The sequence below is a fragment of the Chelonia mydas genome, chromosome 2 (genome assembly GCF_015237465.2).
Source record: "Chelonia mydas isolate rCheMyd1 chromosome 2, rCheMyd1.pri.v2, whole genome shotgun sequence".
NCBI lineage: Eukaryota > Metazoa > Chordata > Testudines > Cheloniidae > Chelonia > Chelonia mydas.
In genome coordinates, this window is record NC_057850.1 from 35,911,125 (window position 1) to 35,938,949 (window position 27,825).

At 42.0% G+C, this 27,825-nt stretch overlaps 2 protein-coding genes across 3 annotated transcripts in view; one reads left to right on the forward strand and one right to left on the reverse strand.

The window, feature by feature from the left end:
- The window catches only part of DCAF13 (DDB1 and CUL4 associated factor 13), a 44,417-nt gene extending 35,860 nt beyond the window's left edge, over positions 1-8,557 (reverse strand). Inside the window, exons 1-4 of one of the 2 annotated variants that reach the window (XM_007056098.4) lie at positions 8,425-8,556; positions 4,094-4,293; positions 3,393-3,500; positions 2,546-2,638 (exon numbers count right to left, since the gene is read on the reverse strand). In XM_007056098.4, the coding sequence (XP_007056160.1) occupies positions 2,546-2,638; positions 3,393-3,500; positions 4,094-4,293; positions 8,425-8,494 (471 nt within the window). In that variant the 5' untranslated portion in view covers positions 8,495-8,556. Of the gene's footprint in view, positions 1-2,545; positions 2,639-3,392; positions 3,501-4,093; positions 4,294-8,424 lie in introns of both variants that reach the window. The other variant, XM_037892158.2, reaches the window with a different exon arrangement.
- A 181-nt stretch (positions 8,558-8,738) lies between these two features.
- On the forward strand, positions 8,739-27,755 carry SLC25A32 (solute carrier family 25 member 32). Its single transcript, XM_007056099.4, has 7 exons — positions 8,739-8,916; positions 12,885-13,035; positions 18,427-18,512; positions 19,727-19,887; positions 25,948-26,061; positions 26,742-26,887; positions 27,596-27,755. Exons 1-7 carry the CDS (start codon positions 8,739-8,741, stop codon positions 27,729-27,731), a joined length of 972 nt encoding a protein of 323 aa, XP_007056161.2. The 3' UTR covers positions 27,732-27,755.
- Positions 27,756-27,825: the final 70 nt, after the last annotated feature.

Sequence of the window (27,825 nt, forward strand, 5' to 3'; positions counted from 1 at the left end):
ATAAGGAACCATCATCATGTAGTCTGATCTCCTGAATAATGACCTATGATAATTTCACCCAGTTAACACAGTATTGAGCCCAATAACTTCCATCTAACTAAAAAATAACTTGTATTTGACTAAGACTATCTTCCAGAAAGGCATCCAGTCAATAAGATGACATCAAGAGATGGAGAATCCACCACTTGCATAGGCAGTTTGTTCTAACGGTTAACCACCTTCACTGTTAAAAATCTGTCCTAATTCCTAATTTGAATTTGTCTGGCTTCAGTTTATAGCCACTGGTTCTTGCTATGCCTTTCTCTGTTAGAATAAAGAGCCCTTTAGTCCGGTATTTTCTCCCCATGGAGGTACTTATACACTCTATTCAAGTCACCTCTCAATCTTTTTAATAAGCCAAACAGATGGAGCACTTTAAGGGCTTGTTTTCACAGCAATATTAACTACAGGTATAACTCAAGAGTCGCCTCTAACCTAACTCCTGTCCACACATGCATAAGAACAGCCCTACTTGGTCAGACCAAAGGTCCATCTAGCCCAGTATCCTGTCTTCCAACAGTGGCCAGTGCCAGGTGCCTTAGAGGGAATGAAGAGAACAGGTAATCATCAAGTGATCCATCCCCTGTCGCTCATTCCCAGCTTCTGGCAAACAGAAGTTAGGGACACCACTCCTGCCCACCCTGGCTAATAGACATTGATGGACCTATCCTCCATGAATTTATCTAGTTCTTTTTTGAACCTGTTATGGTCTTGGCCTTCGCAACATCCTCTGGCAAGGAGTTCCACAGGTTGACTGTGTGTTCTGTGAAGAAATACTTTCTTTTATTTGTTTTAAACCTGCTGCCTATTAATTTCATTTGGTGACCCCCTAGTTCTTGTGTTATGAGAAGGAATACATAACACTTCCTTATCTACTTTCTCCACACCAGTCATGATTTTACAGATCTCAATCATGTCTCCCCTTAGCCATCTCTTTTCCAAGCTGAAAAGTCCCGGTCTTATTAATCTCTCCTCATACGGAAGCCGTTCCGTTCCCCTAATCATTTTTGTTGCCCCTTTTCTGAACCTTTTTCAATTCCAATATATCTTTTTTGAGATGGGATGACCACTTCTGCACACAGTATTCAAGATGTGGGCGTACCATGGATTTATACAGAGGCAACATGATAGTTTCTGTCCTATTATCGATCCCTTTCTTAATTATTCCCAGCATTCTGTTTGCTTTTTTGACTACTGCTGCACATTGAGTGGATGTTTTCAGAGAACTATCCACAATGACTCCAAGATCTCTTTCTTGAGTGGTAACAGCTAATTTAGACCCCATCATTTTATATGTATAGTTGGGATTAAGTTTTCCGAAGTGCATCACTTTGTATTTATCACCATTAAATTTCATCTGCCATTTTGTTGCCTAGTCACCCAGTTTTGAGAGATCCTTTTATAGCTCTTTGCAGTCTGCCTGGGTCTTAACTATCTTGAGTAATTTTGTATCATCTGCAAATTTTGCCACCTCACAGTTGGCCCCTTTTCCAGATCATTTATGAGTATGTTAAATAGGACTGGTCCCAGAACAGACCCCTGCAGAACACCACTATTTACCTCTCTCCATTCTGAAAACTGACCATTTATACCTACCCTTTGTTTCCTTTTAGCCAGTTACCAATCCATGAGAGCACCTTCCCTCTTACTTTGTGTAAGAGCCTTTGGTGAGGGACCTTGTCAAAGGCTTTCTGAAAATCTAAGTATACTACATCCACTGGATCCCCTTGGTCCACATGCTTGTTGACCCCCCGCAAAGAATTCAGTAGATTGGTGAGGTAGGATTTCCCTTTACTAAAACCATGTTGACTCTTCCTCAATAAATTATGTTCATCTATATGTCTGACAATACTGTTCGTTATAGTTTCAACCAGTTTGCCCGGTACTTGAAGTCAGGCTTACAGGCCTGTAATTGCCAGGATCACCTCTGGAGACCTTTTTAAAAACAGGTGTCACATTACCAGATGACTGGAGGATAGCTACAGAAGCTGATTTAAAATGACAGGTGACAGACTAGTAGTTCTGCAATTTCACATTTGAGTTCCTTCAGAACTCTTGGGTGAATACCATCTGGTCCTGGTGACTTATTGCTGTTTAATTTATCAATTTGTTCCAAAACCTCCTCTAATGATACCTCAATCTGGGACAGTTCCTCAGATCGGTCACCTAAAAAGAATGGCTTAGGTTTGGGAATCTCCCTCACATTCTCAGCCGTGAAGACCGACACAAAGAATTCATTTAGTTTCTTTGCAATGGCCTTATCGTCCTTGAGTGCTCCTTCAGCACCTCAATCGTCCAGTTGCCCCGCTGGCTGTTAAGCAGGCTTCCTGCTTCTGATGTACTTAAAAAAAATTTGCTATTACTTTTTGAGTCTTTGAAAAACATAAAACATTCCCAGGAGAAAATGCAGAAATATAAATCCCAGATCCACAATCAATCACCTTCCACCCCACTAGTCCATGCTTAACTAACTTAAGTAGTAACAAGAGAATAGATGTTTTTATACCTTTCCAAGAATTGTATGCAGTGGTTCTTCTTCTTCTCCCCCATATCCTGGGCCATCCATTTTCCAGTGCTTCACAGTTTTATCATCACCAACCTAGAAGCATTGGAGAAAACGTATACAGCTAGCTCTTTGAGTATTTAACACACATTTCTTCTATTTACACAATTCAAGCTCCTATGTTATGCAACTACCCAAACCTTCCCCCGCCCCATGACACTTATCTAGTGTCTACTTCAGAGCAGTGGATACACATTCCATTGTCGGTAGATGGACATACAAGATTTTTGTTAACAAGAGGACCCATCAACTCATTCTGTCCTCCATACTTCATGCTTTTCACTGTTAGATGTTAGTCCTGTTTTCATCTGAACACCAAAACACTGATATTTTATCACAGTCAGTTTATGTGCACTTAAACCCATTATACTTGATATAAAGTGACAATGAAAGGATGTTTACTGACAGAACTTTGACTTTAATTACTCAACTGAAACCATCTTGAATCACAGTAACTATTCATAGTGTTTTTCAATGAACAGTTTGCCATACAAAACCAGTAGGTAAAATAACGTACTCAAATTAATTGAGTTGCCCTTATTAAAGGGAGAACACCAGAAAATTGCTAGTCTTGGTTAACAAATGCGTTGTAGCACCAAACATTTTTGTTCAGAAACAGAAAAGGCTAGGTTTGCAATATAAATGGAGTTTAGTGGACATTATTCCTAAAAACTACTGACATTTTAAACATGCTACCACAGAGAAGCTCACCAAATGATTACACTAAGTTTCTGATTGGAAAACCAATGGTGGAAGTATGCTCTATACGTCATACCAACATTATACTTACGGTGAAGAAAGAAGTACCACAAAAGCGGGCACATATCCCTCGTACAAAGCCCTCATGTGCTTGTAAAGTACGGATGCATTCTCGCTTGGTCAAGTTCCAAATTTTAACCTGTTAAAGAATACCAAAACATTTTTCCATTTAGTAGTTTTCTAGCTGTAAGATGTCATGAAAAGTCATGTCAAATGGACAACAGCAGCCTGAAATCTAGCTAGTTTTAGAAAATGTGTTCCAAGGAGTTCAAAACAAACCTTCCCCTGAATAGCCATGTCTATTTTTTGTGGGCTTACAATCACATTTCCCTTATATTTTTTAAAAATTTCTTTATTGAAGTGAGTGTCACTGCTACCACCAGCAAGAATTCGATTTTACAAACCCAATACTGGAAGCTCCTCCACATGACTTAGACCTACTTGCAGGATAGGGACCATAGAAAGTGCAGTGAAAGGAATTATTGTATTAGCCAGGATGGTCAGGGAGGAAACCCCATGCTCTAGGTACCCCTAAACTTCTGACTGACCAATTCTGGGACTGAACAACAGGGGATGGATCATTCTATAATGCCCTGTCCTATACATTCCTCTGAAGCATCTGGCACTGGATATCAGGCTAGATGGACCACTGGTCTGACCCAGTATGGCCATTCTTATATTTTTTTTAAAAAGTTTGTATTCATTTTTTTTTTGGGAGGCAAATTCACTTACCTCTCCATCACAGGCCCCAGAAAGTATTGTAGACAAACTATGTGGATGCTTAGCCATACAATTAACTCCATCCCTGTGACCATCCAGTGAAGCAAGAAAAGGTTTTGCAAACACACGTTCTAATTTTGTTGCATTCAGGGCTCGCATATACTCTCGTGGAACCTCAAATGGATGCAATGCAGGATCATAGTTTCTTGGAACTGGAATAAGATGGATAATCGTAAGAACCCATGACATCCTCTGTGGTGCAAGTTAAGTTGAATTAAGATAAATTTCCCTTTGATTTTTCCTGCCATGATGGAAAGAATATATTTTCCCACAACACTGGGATTTCTGTCACGTTGATAACTGCAAAGTGATCTGCGGGATCACCGGCTACTGAAATATTTAAGTTTAGAGTTAGTCCTACTAGCTTTTTTTAAATTAAGAAGTTAAAAGGACAGTGTCAAGTAATTTCTAAAAGATTTTACTTTTAGATTAGACTTCTAGCTATCAACACTTGTCTTATATTTCAAAAAGAGCTGAAACTAAAATGCCCATAATTTAACTAAACATTGGATTTATACTAGTCATGTGAGCAGGCTGGGAACTGAAAGTTAAAAGGCTCTTGCCTGTCAAGAGACATTACCTGCTCAAAGAACCAAAACAAAGCCAGTATTGAGAATGCCAATGGACAAGGATATTTTGTAATTATTTTGTTTCTTCCACACTGTTGTGGGTGGGAGGGAATACACACATACATACATACACACACACATCCCCCACCACATAACCATCAATGCTCAGAGATCAATCCACCGGTGATTGATTTAGCGGGTCTAGTGAAGACCCACCAAATTGACAGCCGCTTGCTCTACAGTCGACCCCTGTACTCTACCCCCGATGAGAAGAGTAAGGTAAGTCAACAGGAGAGTTTCTCCCGTAGGAACTCGACCTCAGGTACGTCGACTCCAGCTATGTTATTCACATTACTGGAGTTGCGTAGCGTAGGTTGACTTACCGTGGTAGTGTAGACATAGCCTATTTATGAGATCTTTTCTTCTGCACAACCAAAACAGCCTCTGGTCTAGTGGCGCTAGGAGACCTTGAGTTGTACTCCCACCTCTTCCAATGAGGAACAATATTTCCCTGCATTTCGTAACACTCATTACTGAGCAAGGTACCATATCCCTACGTTATGAAACTTAGTTTCTTCCTTACCCTATTACACAATTGAGATAACTGTGGGACAAAGAGTTTACATACATTCATATCTGACAAAGCTGGCAAAAACATACAAATAGACTAGAAAGTGGAAGACCCAAATCTCATCCACTAGACCACTGGTTGAAAACCACTGGTCTGGGGCCCTCTGGGGGTCCACGAGCAGGTTCAGGGGGTCTGCCAAGCAGGACCAGTGTTAGACTCGCTGGGGCCCAGGGCAGAAAGCCCTGCCATGTAGGACTAAAGCCCTGAGCCCTGCCACCCGGGGCTGAAGCAGAAGCCTGGGCAACTTAGCTTCAAAGGGCACCCTGTGGCGTGGGATCCTGGGCAATTGCCCTCCTTGCTACCCATTAATGTGAGCTCTGGCTTTTATATTACTCCTGAGGGCATTCTGTGCCGAAAAATTAAAAATTCTGCACAAAATATTTTAAAATTCTGCAAATTTTGTCAAATAAACGTAGAGGTTCCAGCATGGAATTGGGGAGCACAGACCACTGCCTGCACAGAGGTGGGAAATCACTGTGCAGCTCCCCCCGGGACACTGACTCAGCAGTAAGAAAAGGAGTATTTGTTAGTCACTAAGGTGCCATAAGTACTCCTTTTCTTTTTGCGGATACTGACTAACACGGCTGCTGCTCTGAAATCTGACTCAGCAGTGAGGCTATACCCAAACCTGACACAGCATAAGAACGTGGCCTGCCCCAGAAACACCTCAGGGTTCTGCCCCTCTGTGCCAGGTGCGGGCAAGCTGGCTCAGCAAGGCAGGATCCAAGTGTGAAGGGGCTTAGTGTGGGGGGAATCTAGGTGTGGGTTGAGAGGGTTCTGTGTGGGGGCAGTTCAGTGGGGGAGCCAGGTGCGGGGGGTGGGGGGAGGGGAGATCTGGATGCACAGGGACTTGTTGGGGGGTTCTGCAGAAAACAATAATGGGATTCCACAGGGGGGTCCAGGTGCAGCTGGTCAGGGCTCGGTAGGGTGGGGATCCAGGTACAGGTGACTTGCCGAGGTGATCCAGGGGAAGTGGGGCTCATCAGGGAGTGTCTGGTTGCACGGGTATTGGGCAAATGGGGGAGCAGCTCCCTGTACAGAGATCCCTCCCCCTGCAGCTGAGGAGAAATAGGTGCAGGAAGCGCAGAAGGTGGAGTTTGCAGAGCTTCCTAGAGCCAGGGGAGAAATCCGGTGGGGGTCGGTCTGACACAGCCCCGGATGCAGTGCAGGGGAAAAGGAAGTTCCATCCTCCTCAGCCCAGCTGGGACTAGCAACTGAGCCTGGTGCTGGGCAGGAGCCACCAGCCAGGTCTTCCCCAGTCCCACCCCCTGCCCCACAGTAATTTACCTCTCTGCCAGCTGCCCCAGGCACCCGAAATATACTGCTGGGGAGGGTCACATGACTGCTCTTATAGCTTCCCTTTGCTTCCCCATCAGAAAATCATTCTTCTGGGAGGAAGCAAAGAAATCTGTTGGGGACAAATTCTGCGCATTGCAGTGACGCAAAATTCTCCCAAAAGTATTATATGTAGAAAACCAGTTGTGGCGGCACAGGTGAGTGATGGAGTTTTTACAGCATGTTGGCGGGGCCTCAGAAACAAAAAGGTTTAGAACCCCTACGTTAGAGCACGATCACAGCATCTCTCAAAAAGAATGTGCCACATCTGATCAGGACGAGACTGTCCGTAATGTGGTACTATTCTGACATACCCATCTTTACTAGATGCCATTGGATCCAGAGATGAACAAGCGCTACATAAGGGCAAAACGTCACTGAAAAATAAGTAGCAGGCTAGAGTCATAACTCCCAGACCCTTCCTCTAACCCAGGGGTTCTCAAACTGGAGGTCAGGACCCCTCAGGGGGTTGCAAGGTTATTACATGGGGGGTCATGAGCTGCCAGCCTCCACCCCAAACCCCGATTTGCCTCCAGCATTTATAATGGTGTTATAAATTAAAAACACTTTTTTTACATATTTAAGGGTGGAGTCACACTCAGAGGCTTGCTATGTGAAAGGGCTCACCAGTACAAAAGTTTGAGAACCACTGAGTCTAACCTCAGGGTAGTCAATTATTTTTTGTCAAGGCCCAAATTTCTTGGTCAAGGTATAGTCAAGGTCCGGACTCCAGAGAAAATAATAAATAATAATAGGTAAATGAAAAGATTTGAGGGTCCATTCAAACCATCTGGGGGTCCAGATTTGACCTGCAGTCCGCCTATTGACTACCTCACCTAGATCATGATCCATATCCAGAGTCAGAAACAGAACCCTGCACTCCCAACTCCCAATACATTATTGGGGCATGTCCTTATATAGAAAGAGGCAGTCCTTTTCTTATTGTGTAATGCAGAACATTATTCCAGTGTCTAAAAAAATAAATGCACAAGATGAAAACTCAGCCTGGGAAGTTTCAAAGAAAAATACATCCCTACACTAAAAGAACACTGAGGCTGCAAAATGAAGCAATCAATTGTTCAACAATGTCAAAATTAAGCTAGCACACATATCCCTAATTCTGATACCTTATTCACTAGCATTATGATACCATCTTTGATACCATGATCACAACCATTTTTTCCATAGGACCCCTGACTTATTCAGAACACAGTTTCAGTGGTGAATGAGTTCTTGTTGGGAGTAAATTGAACGGTGGATAGTGGCACAGACTGCAAAAAGAGAACGAAGTGTGTTCTGGCGAAAGACATAGGTGCCTCGGGCATCGAGTTACTGAGATATCCAAAATCAGCAGACATTTCTGTAGGTGTTGGCTTTAATCTCCCTGACCGTCTTTTACTAATCTGTAAAGCCTGCACCCCACGACAGTGTTATCGTTACTTACTTGCAGCCTGGGATGGCGCCACGTAGGGGACCAAGACGCTGGTGTGCTAGGCGCTGTACACACCTGTCCAAGGGGCTCGCAGGCCGGACCCTCTCCTAGCCCAGCCCCTCTCCTAGCCCAGCCTGCCAGTCCCATGCTCCCTTTTCTCTGGCGGGTGGCCCCAACACAAGGCGGGCCCCGGGGAACGGGGCTCAGGACACCCGCACAGCCATTACGCCAGGTTCGCCCCCAAGCACCTGTCCGTCGCGCGCACCGAAGATTCCTCCCCACCCAACCAACCGCCTCCGCCTGCCCGCGCGCTCACCGCGCTGGAGATCCTGCTTGGTCTCGCGGATGTAATCATCCGGGTTCCGGCTCAGCACCTTCACCCTCATCCCGCCGCCACACTCCGCTCCTCGCGGCCGCACAGACCGGAACCAGCCCGGAATGCTTCCGGGTCAAGTCAGAGCGCACAGCAACGACCGGAAGAGCTGACGTCGGGCTCACGTGACACCCTCCCCAATCCCAACGTGTTGTCCGGCTCCACCCACCAGCGAGGGAGCTTGGCCGGCGCCGGGGGCTAGCCCCCCCTACCCTCTGTCTCTGCCACGGGGCTGGTGGTGCGGTGGACGAGGGCTGATGAGTGCGGCTCAGGGCACGCGGGGGTCGGTGCGCGCGGTGGAGTCTCCGCCGGCCCCGCCCTTGCGGCCCCTGTTCAGACACGTGCGGTACGAGAGCCTTGTGGCGGGTCTGAGCGGCGGGGTCGTCTCCACCCTGGTGCTGCATCCGCTGGACCTGGTGAAGATCCGCTTCGCAGGTGAGGCGGGCCCCCTGCTCCCCCCGTTCCCCTGCAGAGGGGGCACCCTCCCTGGACGGGCCGCTACGCCTGCTGGAGCCACTCCCGCTGGGGAAACTGAGGCACAATGCGTAGCGCAGCCTGGCTTCCAGTCTGCCTCTTCCCACCTTCGCTTCAGAGCATGGATTTGCCATGCTGCCGGAAGGTTAGAGCGAGCTGCGCAGGGGCGTGGTGCGTGCGGTGCCCGCTCTCCTTCCCCGGCGCCTGCGGCTCTCCGAAACCAGCCACGACTCGAGACTTCTAGTGGGAGCAAAGGTTGAGGGGACCGGGGGGCTGCGATTACAGCAAAGCCTGGGATTGCGAATCTACTGTAAGCACGATCCAGCACAATACTGAGTAACGCTAAACTTTAACTCAGGTGTTTTCTGGGGGTCGGGACCCCTCAGAGGGTCACGAGGTTATGACATGGGGGATCGCGAGCTGTCAGCCCTCACCCCAAACCCTGCTTTGCCTCTAGCATTTATAATGGTGTTAAATGTATTGAAAGGTGTTTTTAATTTATAAGGGGGAGTTTCACTCAGAGGCTTGCTATGTGAAAGGGGTCAGCAGTATAAAAGTTTAAGAACCATTGCAGTTTTGTTACATTGACTAGATTTAAGCACCTGTCAAAATACACTTAACCTTAATACACTATTATAACAAGTATTCAGTTATCTTGTTCAGATGTGACATGCAATATTAAATTCCTTATGTGTTAGATTAACTTCTCCTGTGGTACATAACTGGGGAGTTTTACTGACTTTAGATCCAATAAATTAAATAGTAGAGGCAAAAGAGTATTTAATTTAATCATAGAATTATAGAATATCAGGGTTGGAAAGGACCTCAGGAGGTCATCTAGTCCAACCCCCTGCTCAAAGTAGGACCAATCCCCAACTAAATTTAGCCCCATTATTGTAGGCTGTGATGCTGGTCAGCAGAGAATGAAGTTGGAATTGCAGTTTCTCTGCAGGGAAGGGTGTCCTCTTCTTTCCGATGAGCTACTGTTGATGTGGCTGATGAGTTGTTCTTTTGAAGCCTCTATTTTATCACATCCGTTTATATATAGGTTAAAGAACTGCCTAATTTCTTTACATTTATTTCAAATGAATTTTTGGATAATTTAGACTCCAAAATTAAATGTTGTGAATTTTTGAATATACAAAATATGTTTTCTGTAACATTTAAAGATTCAAGTAGAATTGTACTTTTTTGGTGAGGATTTAAACACTTTTTCTTAGTTACAGATGGAGCATTGTGTCAAGCATATGGACACCTGGAAAATGCAACTGACTAAGTAGACGAAAAATTGACTAGATTTCTTTTTATTATGAAAATCTTATTGATATATTAGCAGCAGATAGAATAAGTGGTAAAAAATAAACTAGTTTCAGTAGTCTTAAAGGTCTGGTAACCCAAAATTTTTTTTAACAGGACAGTGTCCCTTCCTCTAAATCTTACTTTTCCTGACATCTAATACCACATTTTTGCCTTATTTTGGCAGTGATAGCTAGCTAAACTTCTCTATACCTCAGCCCAGCTCTTATTTCTAACTGCCACAGACCCCTCTAAGTTTTGCATTCCAACTTTGTTCTTGGGCTTTGATAGTTCCATTTTAGATTGTATTTGTGATTTCCGACGCCTTGGATGCTGGCTGTTTCTCAAGAGCTTTATGGTATGACTAGACAAAAGTCTGTATTCAAAACCACTGAGACTTGGACTCCTTCCCTCACCAGAATGGGCCCTTCACATGCTCTTTTCTGATTCCCAGAAATAATTTGGGGGGTGGTGGTGCGCATGCTGATGCCTCGGGTTTTTTTCTGCGCCAAGACCTCATCCAAGGATAAAACCTCTTCTTCTCTGCTCCATGTGATTCCTGCTGCTTGTGGCCTCAGGTGGTAGGTTTTAGCCCACAACATCACCATCAACCAGTGGGTTTTGAGCTGTTCCCCTGAATTATTGGTTGGAACTCTGATGCCAAATATGTGTCCACCCCACCAAGATGGATTCTCACCAAACAGCATAGATGGGATTTCATTTTTCATTTACCTGAGCCAGCGTTGAACCCAGAAGAGTCTCCAGCCTCTGCCTTCAACCAGGAAGTGGAATTAGGGACCGAGAAATCAGGATCGTGATTAAAAAAAACCTAAACTATTAATTAAAGAGAAAGTTTAAAAACAAGTTTAGGGTAGGAGCTCCCACACCTCCAAGATCTCACTAGATTTAATTAGGGTGGTTAAGAAACCGTTAAAGTGAAATGAAATTGATAACCTGAGATTAAGATTATATTGGTAAACAACAACTTCACTGACCACCCTAATGTATGTTCCAGGCTCTGACTTCCCTGTTGTTTTGAGGTCCTGCTGATCCATTTCTTTTTTCAAACTTGGTCTTTGTCAGAACATATTATGTACATGAGGCGGGTCAGAGAATGGATGTAATAAACAGAAAATGCTGTCTGTGTTTTAGTTACCAGACTACCATTTCTGATGGGAGCATAGTTTCTCTGCATAAGCAGGCCAGGAAGCCACTCTGGTGGCAAAATTTTGAGCTGACTTCCTAGTTGTGACAGAGGCTTAACAGAGTTGGGAAAGTTTGCTTTAGTTTGAAGTTTAGGTCACTCTGAACCCCACCTCTGGTTCCTGCTTTCGAGGTAAATTCCTTGTATCGCAAATACTGTAGCCATTTTTACATTCTTATAGTAAGAGCAGAAGCAACTGCTATAGTGGCTATAGTCAAGGCTACACAAACATTTCTGTTCCATCTGAAATCTATCAGGCTAAAACTTTCCATACTTCCATCTTTTCTTAAGGTGAATGTCTTTGAAAGTTTGGGCAAAAACAGTTCAGCTGTTGAATAGAAAAGGGCCAAAGATACACTTTGTTCTAATTTAAAAAAAAAATGCAATGCAGCCCAAGTAGTGAGGAGCGGCAGAGAAAAAGTTAGAATTTAGCATGGAAATAACCTTTGATTGTTCTGGTGAAAACTGATTTTGAATTGACCGGATCATGACCTGTTGAAAATCATACGTCAAACATGGATGATACATTTTAAATGGGAATTTCTTGCTAAAGTCATAATAAAAATTCCAAGGGACGAAAATCATTTGGGGGAGAAAAGTAGTATTTGTAGAGGACCACAAAAATGTCAAAGATTATAGGTTAGATGTAGCATAAAACTCTTAGGGCATTAATAAGACAAACTCCATCCTCTGTAAAACTGACAAAATGCTTTAAGTCAAGGACACTACTCATCTAAGGTACACTGCAGCAGAGTTACCTTCTCAGTGAGAGGTGCTTCCATCCTGTTGACCTTAGGAAGTCTGCAGAACAACTGCATCAGTCCATTGTAAAGTTCCCCAAACCTTAACTCACATTCACCTTCGGAATACAGCTACGGTAGAACCTCAGAGTTACAAACACCAGAGTTACGAACTGACCAATCAACCACACACCTCATTTGGAACCAGACGTATGCAATCAGGCAGCAGCGGGGGGTAGGGGGGAACAAATACAGTGCAGTAGTGTGTTAAATGTAAACTGCTAAAAGTATAAAGGGAAAGTTTAAAAAAAAAATAGATTTGACAAGGTAAGGAAAATGTTTCTGTGCTTGTTTCATTTAAATTAAGGTGGTTAAAAGCAGCATTTTTCTTCTGCATACTAAGTTGCAAAGCTGTATTAAGTCAATGTTCAGTTGTAAACTTTTGAAAGAACAACCATAACGTTTTGTTCACAGTTGCGAACAAAACCTCCATTCATGAACTGTTTGTAACTCTGAGGTTCTAGTGTAAATAGTTATGCCAGCGGGTTCACTACAACTTTCTTTAACACTGCACATTTCCCTGCTCAGCCTAGAGAAAAAGGTATTTGCTTTGTAGTTTTTATACCGCACTCTTTTACTCTTTATGGAATGTTGGGGTTTTTTTCAGTGTAATCTCTTTTTTTAAATAGTGAGTGACGGGTTGGAATTGAGACCAAAGTACAATGGGATTCTACACTGTTTGACCACTGTCTGGAAGCACGAAGGACTACGTGGCCTGTACAAAGGGGTAACTCCAAACATGTGGGGTGCAGGTGCCTCCTGGGGACTCTACTTTTTCTTGTAAGTGGATCTGTAGAATATTAATATTCTATGCAAAGTGATCCTTGAATGTAGGTTGTACTTTGATTTTGGGGAGATGGTGAGGGTGCATAAATATAAATGTTTCCCTTTTTTGTCATCACTTGATATTTTAAGTCTTATTTAGACTGTAAGCAGTTTAGGACAGGGATCTGTAACTGTTGTAAAGTATAGTGCATGCCTAGGAGGGTAGTGTGGCCTAATGAATAGAGTACTGGATTGGAACCAGGGTGGATTGATTTAAATCAGTTTTAATCATCCTTTAACCAACTGTACTCATGATTTATTTTAACTTAATCACTTTTAATGTTGTCTTGCGTTTGTACTTTAGTTATTTTCCTAAAGAAAGATTCATTCTCACTGGTTGGTATAACCATTCAAAAATGTTGATTTACAACTAGATAAAGTCTTGACATGAAATATGGTATGTTTTTGCTAATCAGGAGAATGCACTATGTCTGTACACTTACTTAGCAATTATTTAGTGTAAAACACATTGAGTCTTGGGTTTCTTACATTTTTATTAGAAAATTGTGAACGATGCATTTTATTTATTAGATTATTAATTTTTATTTGCATCTTTTCTAAGTATTTGAATAGAAATTGAAATTCAAGTACACAAAAACAGCATTTTAAAATAGTTTTTATTAGTTAAATAAAACTACCTTAAATGTACTGGATACATAAGAAAAATTATCAAAACATGCTTTGTATTTAAAACTTATTGCTTTATTAAGAAAATACTACAGTGAATTGACACAATTATTTCTGGTCACCATGTGCTTCAAGATTTTAGAAGTAGTAGATCTCATCCTCACACCCCATTTTTATTCATGCATTGGAAGAGGGAAAACAAGTTTTCCTGTTGTTTTTCCAACTTCCAATCAGATTCTTTACTTTGATTGAACTATTTGAATAGACTAAAATTAAAAAAAAAAAAAAAGTCTCTGCACCTGCAGAAGAGGGTACTGCTGTCAATAGCTGGTTTATCACTTCAGCAAATTCTGGTTTCAGGTGCTTAGCCAGTGACTTTGACCAGGTCAGTGGTTCAACTTTCTTTAAAACTTTGTCAGCAAACATAGAAAACATAGCAGTGTAGGTCTATTAGGGTCCTTAAGGTGAGGTAGTCCATCCCTTCACAGTGAGGTAGGAGCAAGTATACCTAGACCATCCCTAACAGTTGTTGGTCTAACCTGTTCTTAAAATCTTTCCATTGCAAGGATTCCATAAATTCCCTTGTAACCTATTCTAATATTTAATTTCCTTATAGTTAGAAAGTTTTTCTTAATTCTTAATATCTAACCTAAATCTTCCTTGCTGTAGCTTAAGCTGATTAGTACTTGCCCTACCGTCAGTGGATATGGAGAACAATTGATCACTGTCCTCTTTATAATGGCACTTAACATTATTTGAAGACTGTTACTGATTCATATGCCCTCCCCTCTCCCCCTGCTCTGTCAGGACTAAAGGTATTCAGTTTTTTAAAACATTCCTCATAGGTCAGGTTTTCTAAACCTTTCATTATTTTGTTGCTCTCCACTGTCCAATTTGTCCATGTTTTCTTAATGCCTGGTGAACACAACTGGACACAATACTCCAGCTGAGGTCCCCAGTGCTAAGTAGAGCAGAACAATTACCTCCTATGTCATACATACCACATTCCTATTAATACACCCCAGAATAATATTAGCCTTTTTCACAACTGCATCACATTACTGGCTCATATTCAATTTGTGATCCACTATACCCCAGAGTGTCTTTTCAGCAGTACTGCTGCCTAGCCAGTTATTTCCATTTGATTTTTCCTTCCAAAGTGTAGTACTTTGCACTTGCCTTTACTGACTTTCATCTTGTTGATGTCATAAAAATTCTCCAATTTGTCAAGGTCATTTTGAATTTTAATCCTGTCCTCCGTAGTTCTTGCTACCCTTCTCAGCTTGGATTTTATAAGCATTCTCTCTGTTCCATTATCCAAGTCATCATCAATGAAAATGTTGAGAAGTTCTGTACCCAGGACAGAACTGCCCCACTAGGTACATTCTCCTGGTTTGACAGTGAGCCATTGATAACTATTTTTTGAGTACAGTCTTTCAACCAGTTGTGCACTCATATTTATTTCATCTAGACTATATTTCCCTAGTTTGCTTATAAGAATGTCATGTGGGAGAAGCCTTATTAAAATGAAGGTATAGCACATCTATAGCTGTCCCCAACCACTAGGCCAATAACTGTCAAAGAAGGAAATTAGGTTGGTTTGGCATGATTTGTTCCTGACAAATCTACGTTGGCTATAGCGTATTACCCTATTATCCTCTAGGTGCTTACAAATTCATAGTTTAATAATTTTATTCCAATATCTTTCTAGGTATCAAAGTTAGGGTGACTGGTCTATAATTCATTGGGTCCTCTTTGTTTCCTTTTTAAAGATAGGTACTAGGTTTGCCCTTTTCTAGTCCATTGTGATCTCACCTGTCTCCAATAAGTCCTTGAAGATGTTCACTAACGGTTCTGAGATTGCTTCAGCTAGTTCCTTAAATACTCTAGGGTGAATTTCATAAGGCCCTGCTAACCTGAACAAATTTAACTTGTTCTTTTCGTGTTCTGGCTTGTGTGCCTTCCCCTGTTGTAAATGTTATGTTAAGTGTCTGGTCACAATTAACCTTTTTAGTGAAGACAGGAGCAAAATAAGCATTAAAGAGTTCAGCCTTCTGAGTGTCATCCATTATTAGCTCTCCTTCACTGGTAAGTTGTGGACCTATGCTTGCCTTCTTCTTTTTCTTGCTCCTACTGTATTTATGGAACCTCTTCTTATTGCCTTTTACGTCCCTTGCTAGGTGTAATTCATATTGTGGCTTAGCCTTTCTGATTTTGTCCTTGCATGCTTGCACTATTCTTTTGTACTCATCCTTTGCAATTTTTTCATGTTTCTACTTTTTGTCGATTCCTTTTTGATTTTCAGGTCATTAAAGAGCTCCAGATGGAGCCATATTGGCGTCCTAATATTCTGTTTAGCTTTCCTTGGCATCAGGATAGTTTGTTGTGCCTTTAATATTGTCTCTTTGAGAAATCGGCAGGTTTCCGGAACTCCTTTAACATGTACTACTTACATTAAAAAGTATGTTTTATTTACCTTTTGTAGTTATAATTTCAAGTTTAATTTTTTAAAAATCCAATTTTTAATCTAAATCAGATTTTTCTTTTCTTTTTTTTTTTTTTTATTATTGATTTTTATTCACTCTGCCTGGGATTCAGGAGACCTGGATTCTATTCATGGCTCTGCCACTGGCCTGCTGGGTGACCTTGGGCAAATTATTGCCTCCGTGCCTCAGTTTCCCCATCTGTAAAATGGGGAGGATAATGATATTGACCTCCCTTGTAAAAGGCTTTGAGATCTGATGGAAAGTACTGTATAAGAGCTAGGTTTTATTATTATGATGCTGCAGAAATATTAAATAACTTTACTTGTAGCTTGTCTGTCTTCAGTGGAAAATGGTGAACAGCAGATTCCCCAGGATCTGTACTGGTACCTGTGCTGTTCAACACATTAATTAATGATCTGGAAAAGGGAGTGAACCGTGAAGCAGCAAAATTTGCTGCTGATAGAAAATTATTCAAGATAGTTCAGTCCAAAGCAGACTTTGAGGAATTACAGAGGAATCTTACAAAACTGGGTAAGAAAATGGCAAATTAAGTGAGATCTTGGAGTAACTGTGGATAGTTCTCTGAAAACTTCCACTTCATGCCCAGCAGCAATCTAAAAGTCTCTCAGTATGTTAGGAACTATTAGGAAGGGGATAGAAAATAAGGCAGAAGATACAATACCACTTTATAAATCCATGATGTGCCCACACCTGGGATACTGTGTCCAGTTCTGTTTGTCCCCTTTCAAAAACGATATAGTGGAACTGGAAAAGGTTCAGAGAAGAGCAACAAAGATAATCAAGGGTATGGAATGGCTTCCATATGAGGTGAGACTAAACAGATAGGGGTGTTCAGCTTGGAAAGGAGATTTCTAAGGAGAGAGATGAGAGGGGTCTATAAAATCATGAATGGTGTGAAGAAAGTGAACAGAAAAGTGAAACCCTTTCCAAAAACTAGGGGTCACCCTATGAAATTGATAAGTTTAATACAAACGAGGAAGTACTTTTCACACAACATGCAATTAACCTGTGGAACTTATTGCCATGGGATGTTGTGATGGCCAAAAGTATAATGGTTCGAAAAAGAACTGGATTGGTTCATGGAGAATAGGTCCATCAATGACTATTAGCCAAGCTCCCCGTGCCCCACCACCCGCATCGCCTACCTCTGGGCCAAGGGTGGGCAAACTACAGCCTGCAGGCCAAGATTGCCCTCCCTGGTGCCGCGAGCGCCGCGCTGCTCCTGGCACCACGTCCCTGCGGGGGTTGGGGCGGCACAGAGGGCTCCGTGCGTTGCTTCCAAGCACTGCCCCCTGCAGCTCCCATTGGCCGGGAACGGGGAACCGCAGCCAATGGGAGCTTCGGAGAAGGTACCTGGAGGAGCAGCAAAAGCAGCGCATAGAGCCCTGTGCCCCACCCCTCCTCCAGGGGCCACAGGGACGTGGTTCTGGCTGCTGAGCGGAGCGGGGCCAGTGAAGGCAGGCAGGGAGCCTACCCTGGCCGCTGCCACCCTGGAGCCGCTCTAGGTAAGCGGCGCCAGGCCGGAGCCTACACCCCTCCTGCACCCCAACTCCCTGCCCTGAGCACCCTGCACCCCTCCTGCACCCTCTGGGGGCAGGGAGGGAGCAGAGTTGGGTTGGAGACTTCAGGGAAGGGGTTGGAATGGGGGTGGGGCCTCATGGAAGGGGTTGGAATGGGGGTGGGGCCAGGGGCAGTGAGGGGGGTGTCAGTGATGCGGCCTTCAGGCCAATGCTCTAGTCCTCATGTGGCCCTTGTGGTCATTTGAGTTTGAGACCCCTGATCTAGAGCTTATTCTCTTCTGACTTCCACCTGTTCACCTCCCAGTGAAAGTTCACTCAAAATCCAGAATGCAGACCAGAGGGCATGAGGTCAATCCACCAGATAAAGGTTGATGTAATGTAGTGCTAGAAAATAAATACCTACCACCTAGGTTTTATGAAGAGGCAGTCTTTTGTCTTATAAGCATCTCATACAGGGTGCAGTCCCATTGTTGTCATCTAGGAATATTCTGTCACTTTAAAGAGTACTGTTGTAAAAGATATTTAAATAGCCTAAAGCTACAATTCAGCAATTTGTATCGCATCTGACTGAGACAGGTTAATCTCTGACTCTGTCTGCTCTCTAATGGGTAATGGTGCATAAAGTAATCTTTAAAAACCTTTTCCTAAATGATCTGTATTTCTTCTATCTAAATATGTTTTACCTCTTCCAGCTATAATGCCATCAAAGCCTACAAGGAGGAAAGAAAGCTGGAAGGTCTTGGTGCAACCGAACACCTAGTGTCAGCTGCTGAGGCCGGTGAGGAAAATGCAAGCGAGATTAATGTTTACCTTCAGCCTGTCCATATGCTGTTTTTGCCTTTGTCTGTCAATGTTGCTTTTTCTTCCAGATGGCAAGTGCAAGTGTTTCAGTCCAGCTGCATTCACTTATAAAGTAATAAATAATTTAATACTGTTTGGTTGGACAGCTGTGTGTTCTACATTTTTATTCATAAATAGCAACCACTAAAATGTTTTATGGCTGCCTAGCCATCTTTTCTTAATATTTTATACAAATTCTAGTGCATAAACTATATGCAGCTGTTCAATAAAAGGCCAAAAATTATTAAACACATCCTTGTAATATAATGTATTAGTGTTAATTTTGAGCACTTAGAATGACACACAAAAGCAGATATAGGACCCAATCAGGCACCCATTGAAGACAGTGCAATAACTTGATTGGCTTTAATAAGCATTGGATTGGACCTGTAGTGTCAATAGGATGTTGAATTCAGATACATTTAATTCTTAAAGAATAAATAAATCCAATGCTCAAAATATCGTACCTACAAAATACAAATATCTGATCTCTGCAATTTTTAATCTAAGTCATTTCTAATGTTCTTGTGTTCTTGTACACATTTCTCTGATATAGATGGTAATCTTGGAGCTTTGGAAGAGTTCTTGTTGCAGTATTACACATTAAATTGTATCCTTAGTTTGTCATTACTTTATAGTCCTACGACTTAAAGTAATCTGTAAAGCTACATCAGGTCAATCATTCTGACAGAGCGAGGTGGTTCGTTACATGGACACTTTATTTCTGTGCCCCCTCGTTTAATTTTGAAATTTTGTGTACCATAAGGCTAAATTGAGATAATTAAAGCACAAATAAAATAAAACTAGCTGCTTATGTCCAGATTCCACCATTTGGACCCTGGTGGAGTAAAGGAGGAAATATCCACTAGCCCCAATGTAAAGGATACACAGGGAGCCCTGTGGTCTGCAGCATGCACTTCTGCACAGACTCCCCAAATTGTACCAGTTTCCCCTCCCACCCTCTGTTCAGCAGAACTGTTGCGGCAGCATTTGGCTCTCAAAGTTAAGAGGAAAAGAGTGGGATGTCTACATTTTTCTTGTTTAGTGCTCTTGTAGGATGGGGGTGTGTGTGTTTTGTACTGAATTGAACAAAGGGGTACAAACTTTCAGAGTGGCATTCATAATATTAGTCTAACTTCCATCTGTTCTTAGGAGTCATGACCCTCTGTATCACAAACCCAATATGGGTAACGAAGACGCGGCTTGTGTTACAATATGATGCTGGCATTGATTCATCAAAGCGCCAGTACAAAGGAATGTTTGATGCTCTTATAAAGATATACAAGCTCGAGGGTATACGTGGCTTATACAAGGTAATATAATTTGGCATAATGGAGAAGAATTCTGGAATTTATCATGGGTGTAATAGCACTGTGGCTCTTGTGGAATTGGAAAGTTGTTACATGTTACTATAAAAGCTACCTTTCATCATCTCATAAGCCTATTTCTACCACACCAGAGGATTGCAGCAAAAAAAACTTATAATGGTAAGTAAAGGTTGCAGAAGGATAAGCAGTAGTGAAACTGGAAGAGGGAAGACTATGGGGTACGTGGACAAAAGCATTGTGGGCTGAAACTCAGATGAGAGGAATATGACTAAAACAGAAAAGTTGAATCAAGAACTGCTTTTGTTTAATGATCATGAATTTTTCTTCTGTAGTATTCTCTTCTAGTCGTTGGAGGAGAGAGGTGGCGGCAACAGGGCATAATTTCTAGGGCAGATTGGTGCTGTTACTGATCAAACTGTTCCTCGTCATCCAATCCCATCTCTCTGCCTGTCTTTCTGACATCTCATGAATGTCCAACCATCATCTTAAATGCAGTGTGACTGAAACAGAGTTATTAATCTTCCCTCCATTACTATGGACAATACTGCAGTCACCTCCCACATCCCATTCCCAGGCATTTAGGCCTGTAATGTGTCATCTTCAGCTCTGGATCCACACATTTCGTAGGATTTTAAATTTGGCTACAACTACTAGCTACACAACTACAAATGTGGCTTTTATTCTTTTAGTGTGAGAATTTATTTAGGGAAACAAAATAACAGCTTGATTTGAACTTCGTTCTGCCTTCCTTCCTTCAGACCATGACATTAGGACAGTCATGGATACCTTGGAGACCTGAAGAACTCTGGTTCTTCTAATCCAGCTAATGTGGAGGAACAGGCTTACTGGCTCTTAGCAACTATGGGTAGGTTACTGAATGTTAATCTCCCTTATTTGCTGCGGGAAACCTGATCCCAGTCTCTGAGATTGTTGTAGCAGGTACCAATGAATGCCAAGTTCTGATAACTCTGAAACAAAATATTTCACTTACTCCTTAACCTGAAGTTGCTGGGATTCTTTGGTGTGGCTGGATAAATGTTTGTTCTGTTCCATGTAGATCAGTTCTAATTTCTTGCATCTGTTAGGACTTCTTAAATTCTGTTCCATTGGGTTGCTTTTCAGATTTTCCATGTGTTTAGTATGTGTCTTGGCCCTGGATGCTTCTCTCTAATGCTAATCTTACCTGCAAGAGCAGGCATCCAAGCTAGGTACTTCCTTTGAAAGAGCCTATAATAGCTGTTATCTAAAGAAGGGTACCCACATAACTATCCACATCAAGAACTTTTGCTTGAGATTAGGCCTGTTTCAGCCTGTTATATTCTAGTCTAGAGTATTTAAGGCCTTTTTTTTTTTTTTTTTAAAGAAATTAAAGCATGGAATGACTTTCCCTGCTGCTTCATCCTCTGTGTGCCATGTTTGAAGCTTTGTGAAGTTTTGTTTAGTATGAACTAGAGATTCTGTGACCTACAAACACAAAGCTTCAGAGTAACAGCCGTGTTAGTCTTTATTCTCAAAAAGAAAAGGAGTACTTGTGGCACCTTAGAGACTAACTAATAGCTTACCAGCAGGAGAGTGGGTAGGGGGAGAGAGAACCTTTTGTAGTGGTAAACACCCATTTTTTTCATGGTTTGTATGTATATAAATATCTTCTGTATTTTCCACAGTATGCATCCGATGAAGTGAGCTGTAGCTCACAAAAGCTTATGCTCAAATAAATTGGTTAGTCTCTAAGGTGCCACAAGTACTCCTTTTCTTTTTGAGAACACAAAGCTGTATTCAGTATTCTCTTCAGATAACCATTTTTGCAGATGAATAAGGTACACTTCCTCATTCTCCACAGTTGTGTCTAACTGGTTCTTATCTCTCATATTTCACTGCTTTTGTGTCTCTTCTTTAGCTTGTGGGCTGCAGTCTTCCTCTGGTGGATGAGTGACTTGGAATCTAGCCCTCCAGCCAAACCACAGTAAAGAGTTCTCCCGTCTGGACTCTAATTATCCCAAAAGCAAAATGCATCTCTTTCGCACCCCACTGACGCAGGGTTGCCCTCTCTGAACTGAACAGTTTCTTTTGCAATCCCTGAAAAAGCTTTCTCTTTAGCCTGTTGTGCACATGGCCTTGCATCCACAATTTTCAGGCCTGCCTGGGATTGGTAGTTCATTTGCCCTGTTGATACAGGGTTCCTCAATAACTTGCCTTTCCTGAATTAAGCAGTTTTTTTCCTTGATCCTCCCCAGGCCAAATCAGTAGTCATTCTATTGATGCGGGGTGAAGGAGGCTTCATTCAACCCAGCTTGTGGTCCCAAAATAAGCACAAGTGCCCAGTGCCAGGTCTCAAGCCTGCACCCTTACTATATTGCCTCAGGCCTTTTCCTTCAGATACTCGATGCTCGAGTTCTGTTCTCTTCACCTGCCTGTTTCTTTAGTCCATCCACAAGGTTGTTTCTTTGGTGAAGAGACCAGAGAGAGAGGCTCTGCCAAACTGAGGCAAGAACAGTTCTCTGTTTATAGCCTAGCTGTCACATGATATGCCCTGCCCATCATTGCCTCCTGGAGACTTCATCTGCCAGAATTCCCTTGTTTGAAAGGGTTGAGGCCCAGTAAACAGCAAGCTGGTCTTACCAGGTCTTAAAAGAGCCAGCACAGTAATCCCAGGCCTGAGCATGCCAAATCATGATTTAGGCCCCAAAAATATCATGAGGTTGGCTTAAAAATAATGAGATTTAAAATATACTAATTTTTTTCGTTCTCTATTTGACTTGGTGACTTCAAGGTTCATGTTCTCTAGCTTTTCTCCATAACCATTAGGGCTAAAATCTTAAATTAAAAAATAAACAGATTCTCATATAATCACAAGACCCCAGGTGCTGGGGTTTTAAGAAAAATGCCAAATATTGTGAAACTCATAATAAAATCACTTGAGTTAGCATGTTAGCTATATAGTCCATTTTGTGTTTTTCCTTAGATTAAAGCTACTGATTAACAATAAATCCTTTGTTGAGCGGATATGTAAACATATCTTGAAAGGGACTATAGCAGAGATTTTTTTTTAAGCATCATGCCTTGGCTACTGCAGTCTCCTCCTCAGATGCCTCCAAACCTGCATCCTTCGAGATCATCCAAGTTCAGGGTGAAGTGACAGCAGCAATTAGAAATAAAAAAGCAAAATGTAACACATGGAAAAGGAGGAAGTAGATAGCTTCCCTTATCAATTTTTTGCACTTCATAATTTGTAATTCATTGATTCGAAAGAATACAAGGGAAAAATCCATGGTTGGCAGGGCTAAGGACAATAAGTAGACGTTTTTAATTATATTAGGAACAAAATCCTAGCAATGATATAGACCCATTGAAATGGTATAATTGTTGATTATGGAGAAAAGGAAGAAGTGTTCAGTAAATATTTCTGTTCTGTATTTGGAAAGAAGCAGGATGATGCTCTCATATGACAATGATAATACATTCCAGTCCATCAGTAACTGAGAAGGATGTTAAACAACATCTGCTAGTGATAAATTTGTCTGAGTGCAAGTTATCCAGGCCTGCTGATGTGAGAGTCCTAAAAGAGTTGGCTGAATAAGGGAAAAGCTGACATTGAATTCAGCTGGTCGAGCAGTAAAAGATGGGAATATAATTAATGCTAGTCAACATGTGTTTAGGGAAAATAGGTCTTGTCAAGCTTGATATTCGTCATCTTTGAGATTAAAAGTTTGATAAAGGTAATTGCGTAGATATAATATACATAGTACAGCGCAACATTCTCATTAAAAAATTAGCATTATATAGTCTCTATAGAATTCACATTAAATGGATTAAGAAGTGGATAACTGATAGATCTCAAAAAGTAGTCGTCAGTGAGGAATTGTTGCATGTAGGGGTGTTTCTAGTGGGGTTCCACAGGGATTGGTAGTAGGCCCGACGCTATGCAGCATTTTCATCAGCAACAAATGAATAATATAAAATCACTACTGATAAAACTTGCAGAATTGCTGGGCCCAGCTTCCCTTAAAGGGCCAGCCATCCTGTGATGTATTCACAAGAATGGAACCTGGCGACTGGCAAGTAGTGATCACTGCTAATAACTGGCTAAGAACCTGAACTCATTCTGTTGGATTTGTTACCTTGTCTCCCCTAGCCAATTATTTGTCTTGTCCGCTTGTAGCATAGTCTAAAAGACATGACTTCTCCCCGTCCTGCATTCCCCCAAGCACCTCAGAGGGTACACACTCAGGAGGGGTTGGGTGTGCTTGACCTCTTGAGGTCCAGGGTCATTCTGCCATTGTGGGTCTCTGTGTTGAACTCACAACTCCCCGCACTGGAGATCTGGATTATTCAAACTGCTACTCCATCAGCGGTGCCTCCTGGGAAATAATGGATAACCCACCCTAACGGGATACCATACTCCATTCATAAATAAGTACACAATTCTCAAATTACCAAACAACTCCAATAAGCTTTATATGAACAATAGAAATTATAAACACAAAAAATGTCAAGAACAAAATACACTAAATAAATATATATGAACATGGATAGATTTTTTTTAAATATATACAAAGCCATCTGTAGAGGATGCTATAAACCTCTTTTTATATCTCTTTTGGTCACTTAAAACTACCACCCACAAAGTCTCCCTGACTCTAGTTATTATGTCAGCCCTCTAACACAGGGGTTCTCAAACTGGGGGTCAGGACCCCTCAGGGGGTCACGAGATTGTTACATGGGGGTGGGGTCGCGAGCTGTCAGCCTTCACCCCAAACCCTACTTTGCCTCCAGCATTTATAATGGTGTTAAATATGTTAAAAAGTGTTTTTAATTTATTGGGGGGGGGTCTTGCTCAGAGGCTTGCTATGTAAAAGGGCTCACCAGTACAAAGGTTTGAGAACCACTGCTCTAACGTGTCAGTCGCAAGTCCAGGTACCTATCAGTGGTGCACTTGTAGACATTGCAGGCACTGTGGCCTGGTGTCTTGTCTGAGGGGGTCTAGTGATCCACAGAGCAATCTGAATCTCGGAAATAGCTTTTCAGCTCCAAGGGATGATCTGAATCCTTCTCTTCTGGGGTAACAATCTTAGACACCAGCTTTTTGCTTTTCCTCCTGGGTGAGGTAACTGTTCGTGATCAGGCTGTTGGCTGTGGCAGCCAGCTAAACTGTCCATCAGGCAGTCACTGCCCTCAGAGTGGCATGGCAGACTCTGTGGGAGCCCAGTTTGATGGAGTTTCCCAATTGAGGATTGGGAAAATTGGGGGGGAAAAAAAAAAAGTCAATCTGTGAAGGGAGCTGGATGCTCCCTTCCTGTCTGGTGCTCTCCGCCACCATCTCGCTCACCCTTTCCTATGTCGCCTCAAAGGAGGGGCTACTTCCTCCTTGTCTCTTTCTCAACTATTTGTAGTGTTTTAGCCATGCTGGTCCCAGGATATTAGAGACACGAGGTGGGTGAGGTAATAGCTTTCATTTTATTTTATTTAGAAGAGCTCTGTGTAGCTGGAAAGTTTGTCTCTCTCTTTCCAACACAAGTTGATGCAATAAAAGATATTGTCTCACCCACCTTGTCTATCTACACTGTCACCCAGAGGGATACAGAACCATCTTCTCTCTCCCAGATCCCTGGGGTAGAGAACCAATCAGAGGTCCCCTGTGTCAGGACATCTGGAGCTGCTGGTTTAGTTCCCTCCCTCCAGCCTCCTCTCTGCTTAAGAGAGGGTTGCCTGACAACAGAGCAGCAATGCTTCTGGGATGCAGTCTTCAGCCCTGGCTGGCCCAGATAAGTTTCACCCCCTTATGGCAAGGAGGTGGGGGGGGGAGTTTACAGCTGTAAACTCTTTGTGGCAGGGGCTGATGTTTAGATAGACGTGTTTGTATGGTATGTAGCATAACAGGGCTGAACCTGGTTGTAGTCTTTAGGTTTTACAACAGTATAAATGAGTTGTGTGTATTGGGAGGGGAGCGCAGAGCATATGTTGGAATAAGCAGATGCAAGCAGGTTGTCTAGCTTTCAAGGGTTACAGATTAACCTGTTTTTTCTTTTTTTAATAAAAATGTTTTAGGGATTTGTGCCTGGTCTGTTTGGAACTTCACATGGAGCACTTCAGTTCATGGCATATGAAAATCTGAAATTGAGATACAATAAGCATAGAAACAGACTATTGGATACAAAATTGGTAAGTTGCCTAAAATGGAAACATTTATCTTTTTATAGTATGTGAGTATATGGAAACCAGAACTGTATATCTAGAACATAGATCAGATGAGATTGTACTGTTTGTGCAATTGCCACAAACTACTAATTTGTTAGCTATTAATGTTATGTTAACTTTTGGCAGATCACATAGGAAAAATAAGGAAAATATTCATTGTTTTTTCACTTTCGGTACAAATTATCTCATCACAAGACAGTTAGCACTGTTTTTTTACATGTTGGAGTAATCCACTTTTCATTTGAGAACTTGGGAAATCTTGTTTGTTTTTGTTTTGTTGTTAAATTAACTTTTGGGAGAATGCTTGTAGTTCCACAAATATAAACAAATAAAAAAGTAGCTATACCAAAAAAGTAATTTATAATATACTTTTTAGGATATTACTTAAGTATGCTATTGAACTTGTGATATAAATTAAAGCATCCAGTATAACCAGGTTTCACATCAAAATAAGTACATCTAATGCTAGTGTTAATGTGTAATAAACATCAGCACTTCTTGGAACCTGTATACCCTTCTTAGAGGAAAAAAAATCTAGAGTACTGCTCCGTTCATGCTTTAAAAAGCAGTGTGATAGTTCCCAGCATTTTTAGTTGTCTGTAATTTGACTTAAACTAACATTGGTAACTTTCTTACAATTTTAGACTGCTTTAGAATACATTACCATGGCAGCACTATCCAAAATATTTGCTGTATCAGCAACATACCCATATCAAGTAGTGCGAGCTCGTCTTCAGGATCAACACAATCGGTACTCTGGAATGGTTGATGTTATTCGCAGGACATGGAGGTAGGCATAGAGAAGTAAAAATGCAATTCTGTGAAAATGACCTCACCTTAATCAACAGATCTGCTCCTGGTGTGTAGTCAGTGTTGTGTCTTCTGACTTCAGTGACACATTTTTATTACTGTTTTTTTTTTCTGTTAGCTGTGTTGGTTCTGCAGGGCCAAGTGTGAATTGGATTCTGTTCCTCCTAGTACATCACCTGCTCAACGGAGTTATTTACTTAGGGCTTGTCTTCACGTACAGCACTACATCAGCACTGCTGCACTGGTGCGCCATTGCAGCACTTTAGTGAAGACGCTAACATACTATTGGGAGAGCTTCTCTCCTCGGCGTAGTTAATCCACCTCCCCAAGAGGCGGTACCTATGTCAATGGGAGAAGGTCTCGTGTTGACATAGCAGTTTCTACAAGGAGGGTTAGATCAGTGTAACTACATCGCTCCGGGGTGTGGTTTTTTCGAACCCCTGAGCGATGTAGTTATACTGCTATAGATCTGTAGTGCAGACCTGGACTTAGTTAAATCTGTACAAACTCTTTGTAGTCAGTGGGGTTGCACAGGTGCAAGGGCTAGAATTTGAAGACAATGGATATGTGTAAAACTGTATATTGGGGACGGGGAGAGACATCCTGGGCTTCCATGTTTGTTTGTCTCAGTGATTTTTCATTCAAATCTGCTTAAAAATGTTCTTTTCCCCCACCCACCCCCCCAAAGGAAAGAAGGAGTTCATGGATTTTACAAAGGAATCGTCCCCAATGTGATCAGAGTGACTCCTGCCTGCTGCATTACCTTTGTAGTGTATGAAAATGTATCGAATTTTTTGTTTAATTTTAGAAAAGAGAATAATTAAATTAAAGCTAGAAGTTTGCATCCAGTGGAGTTTACTGTCCTTTATTTTTTGAAACTTGTAATCCGAGAGAAATATTGTACAACTGTTTAGCTTG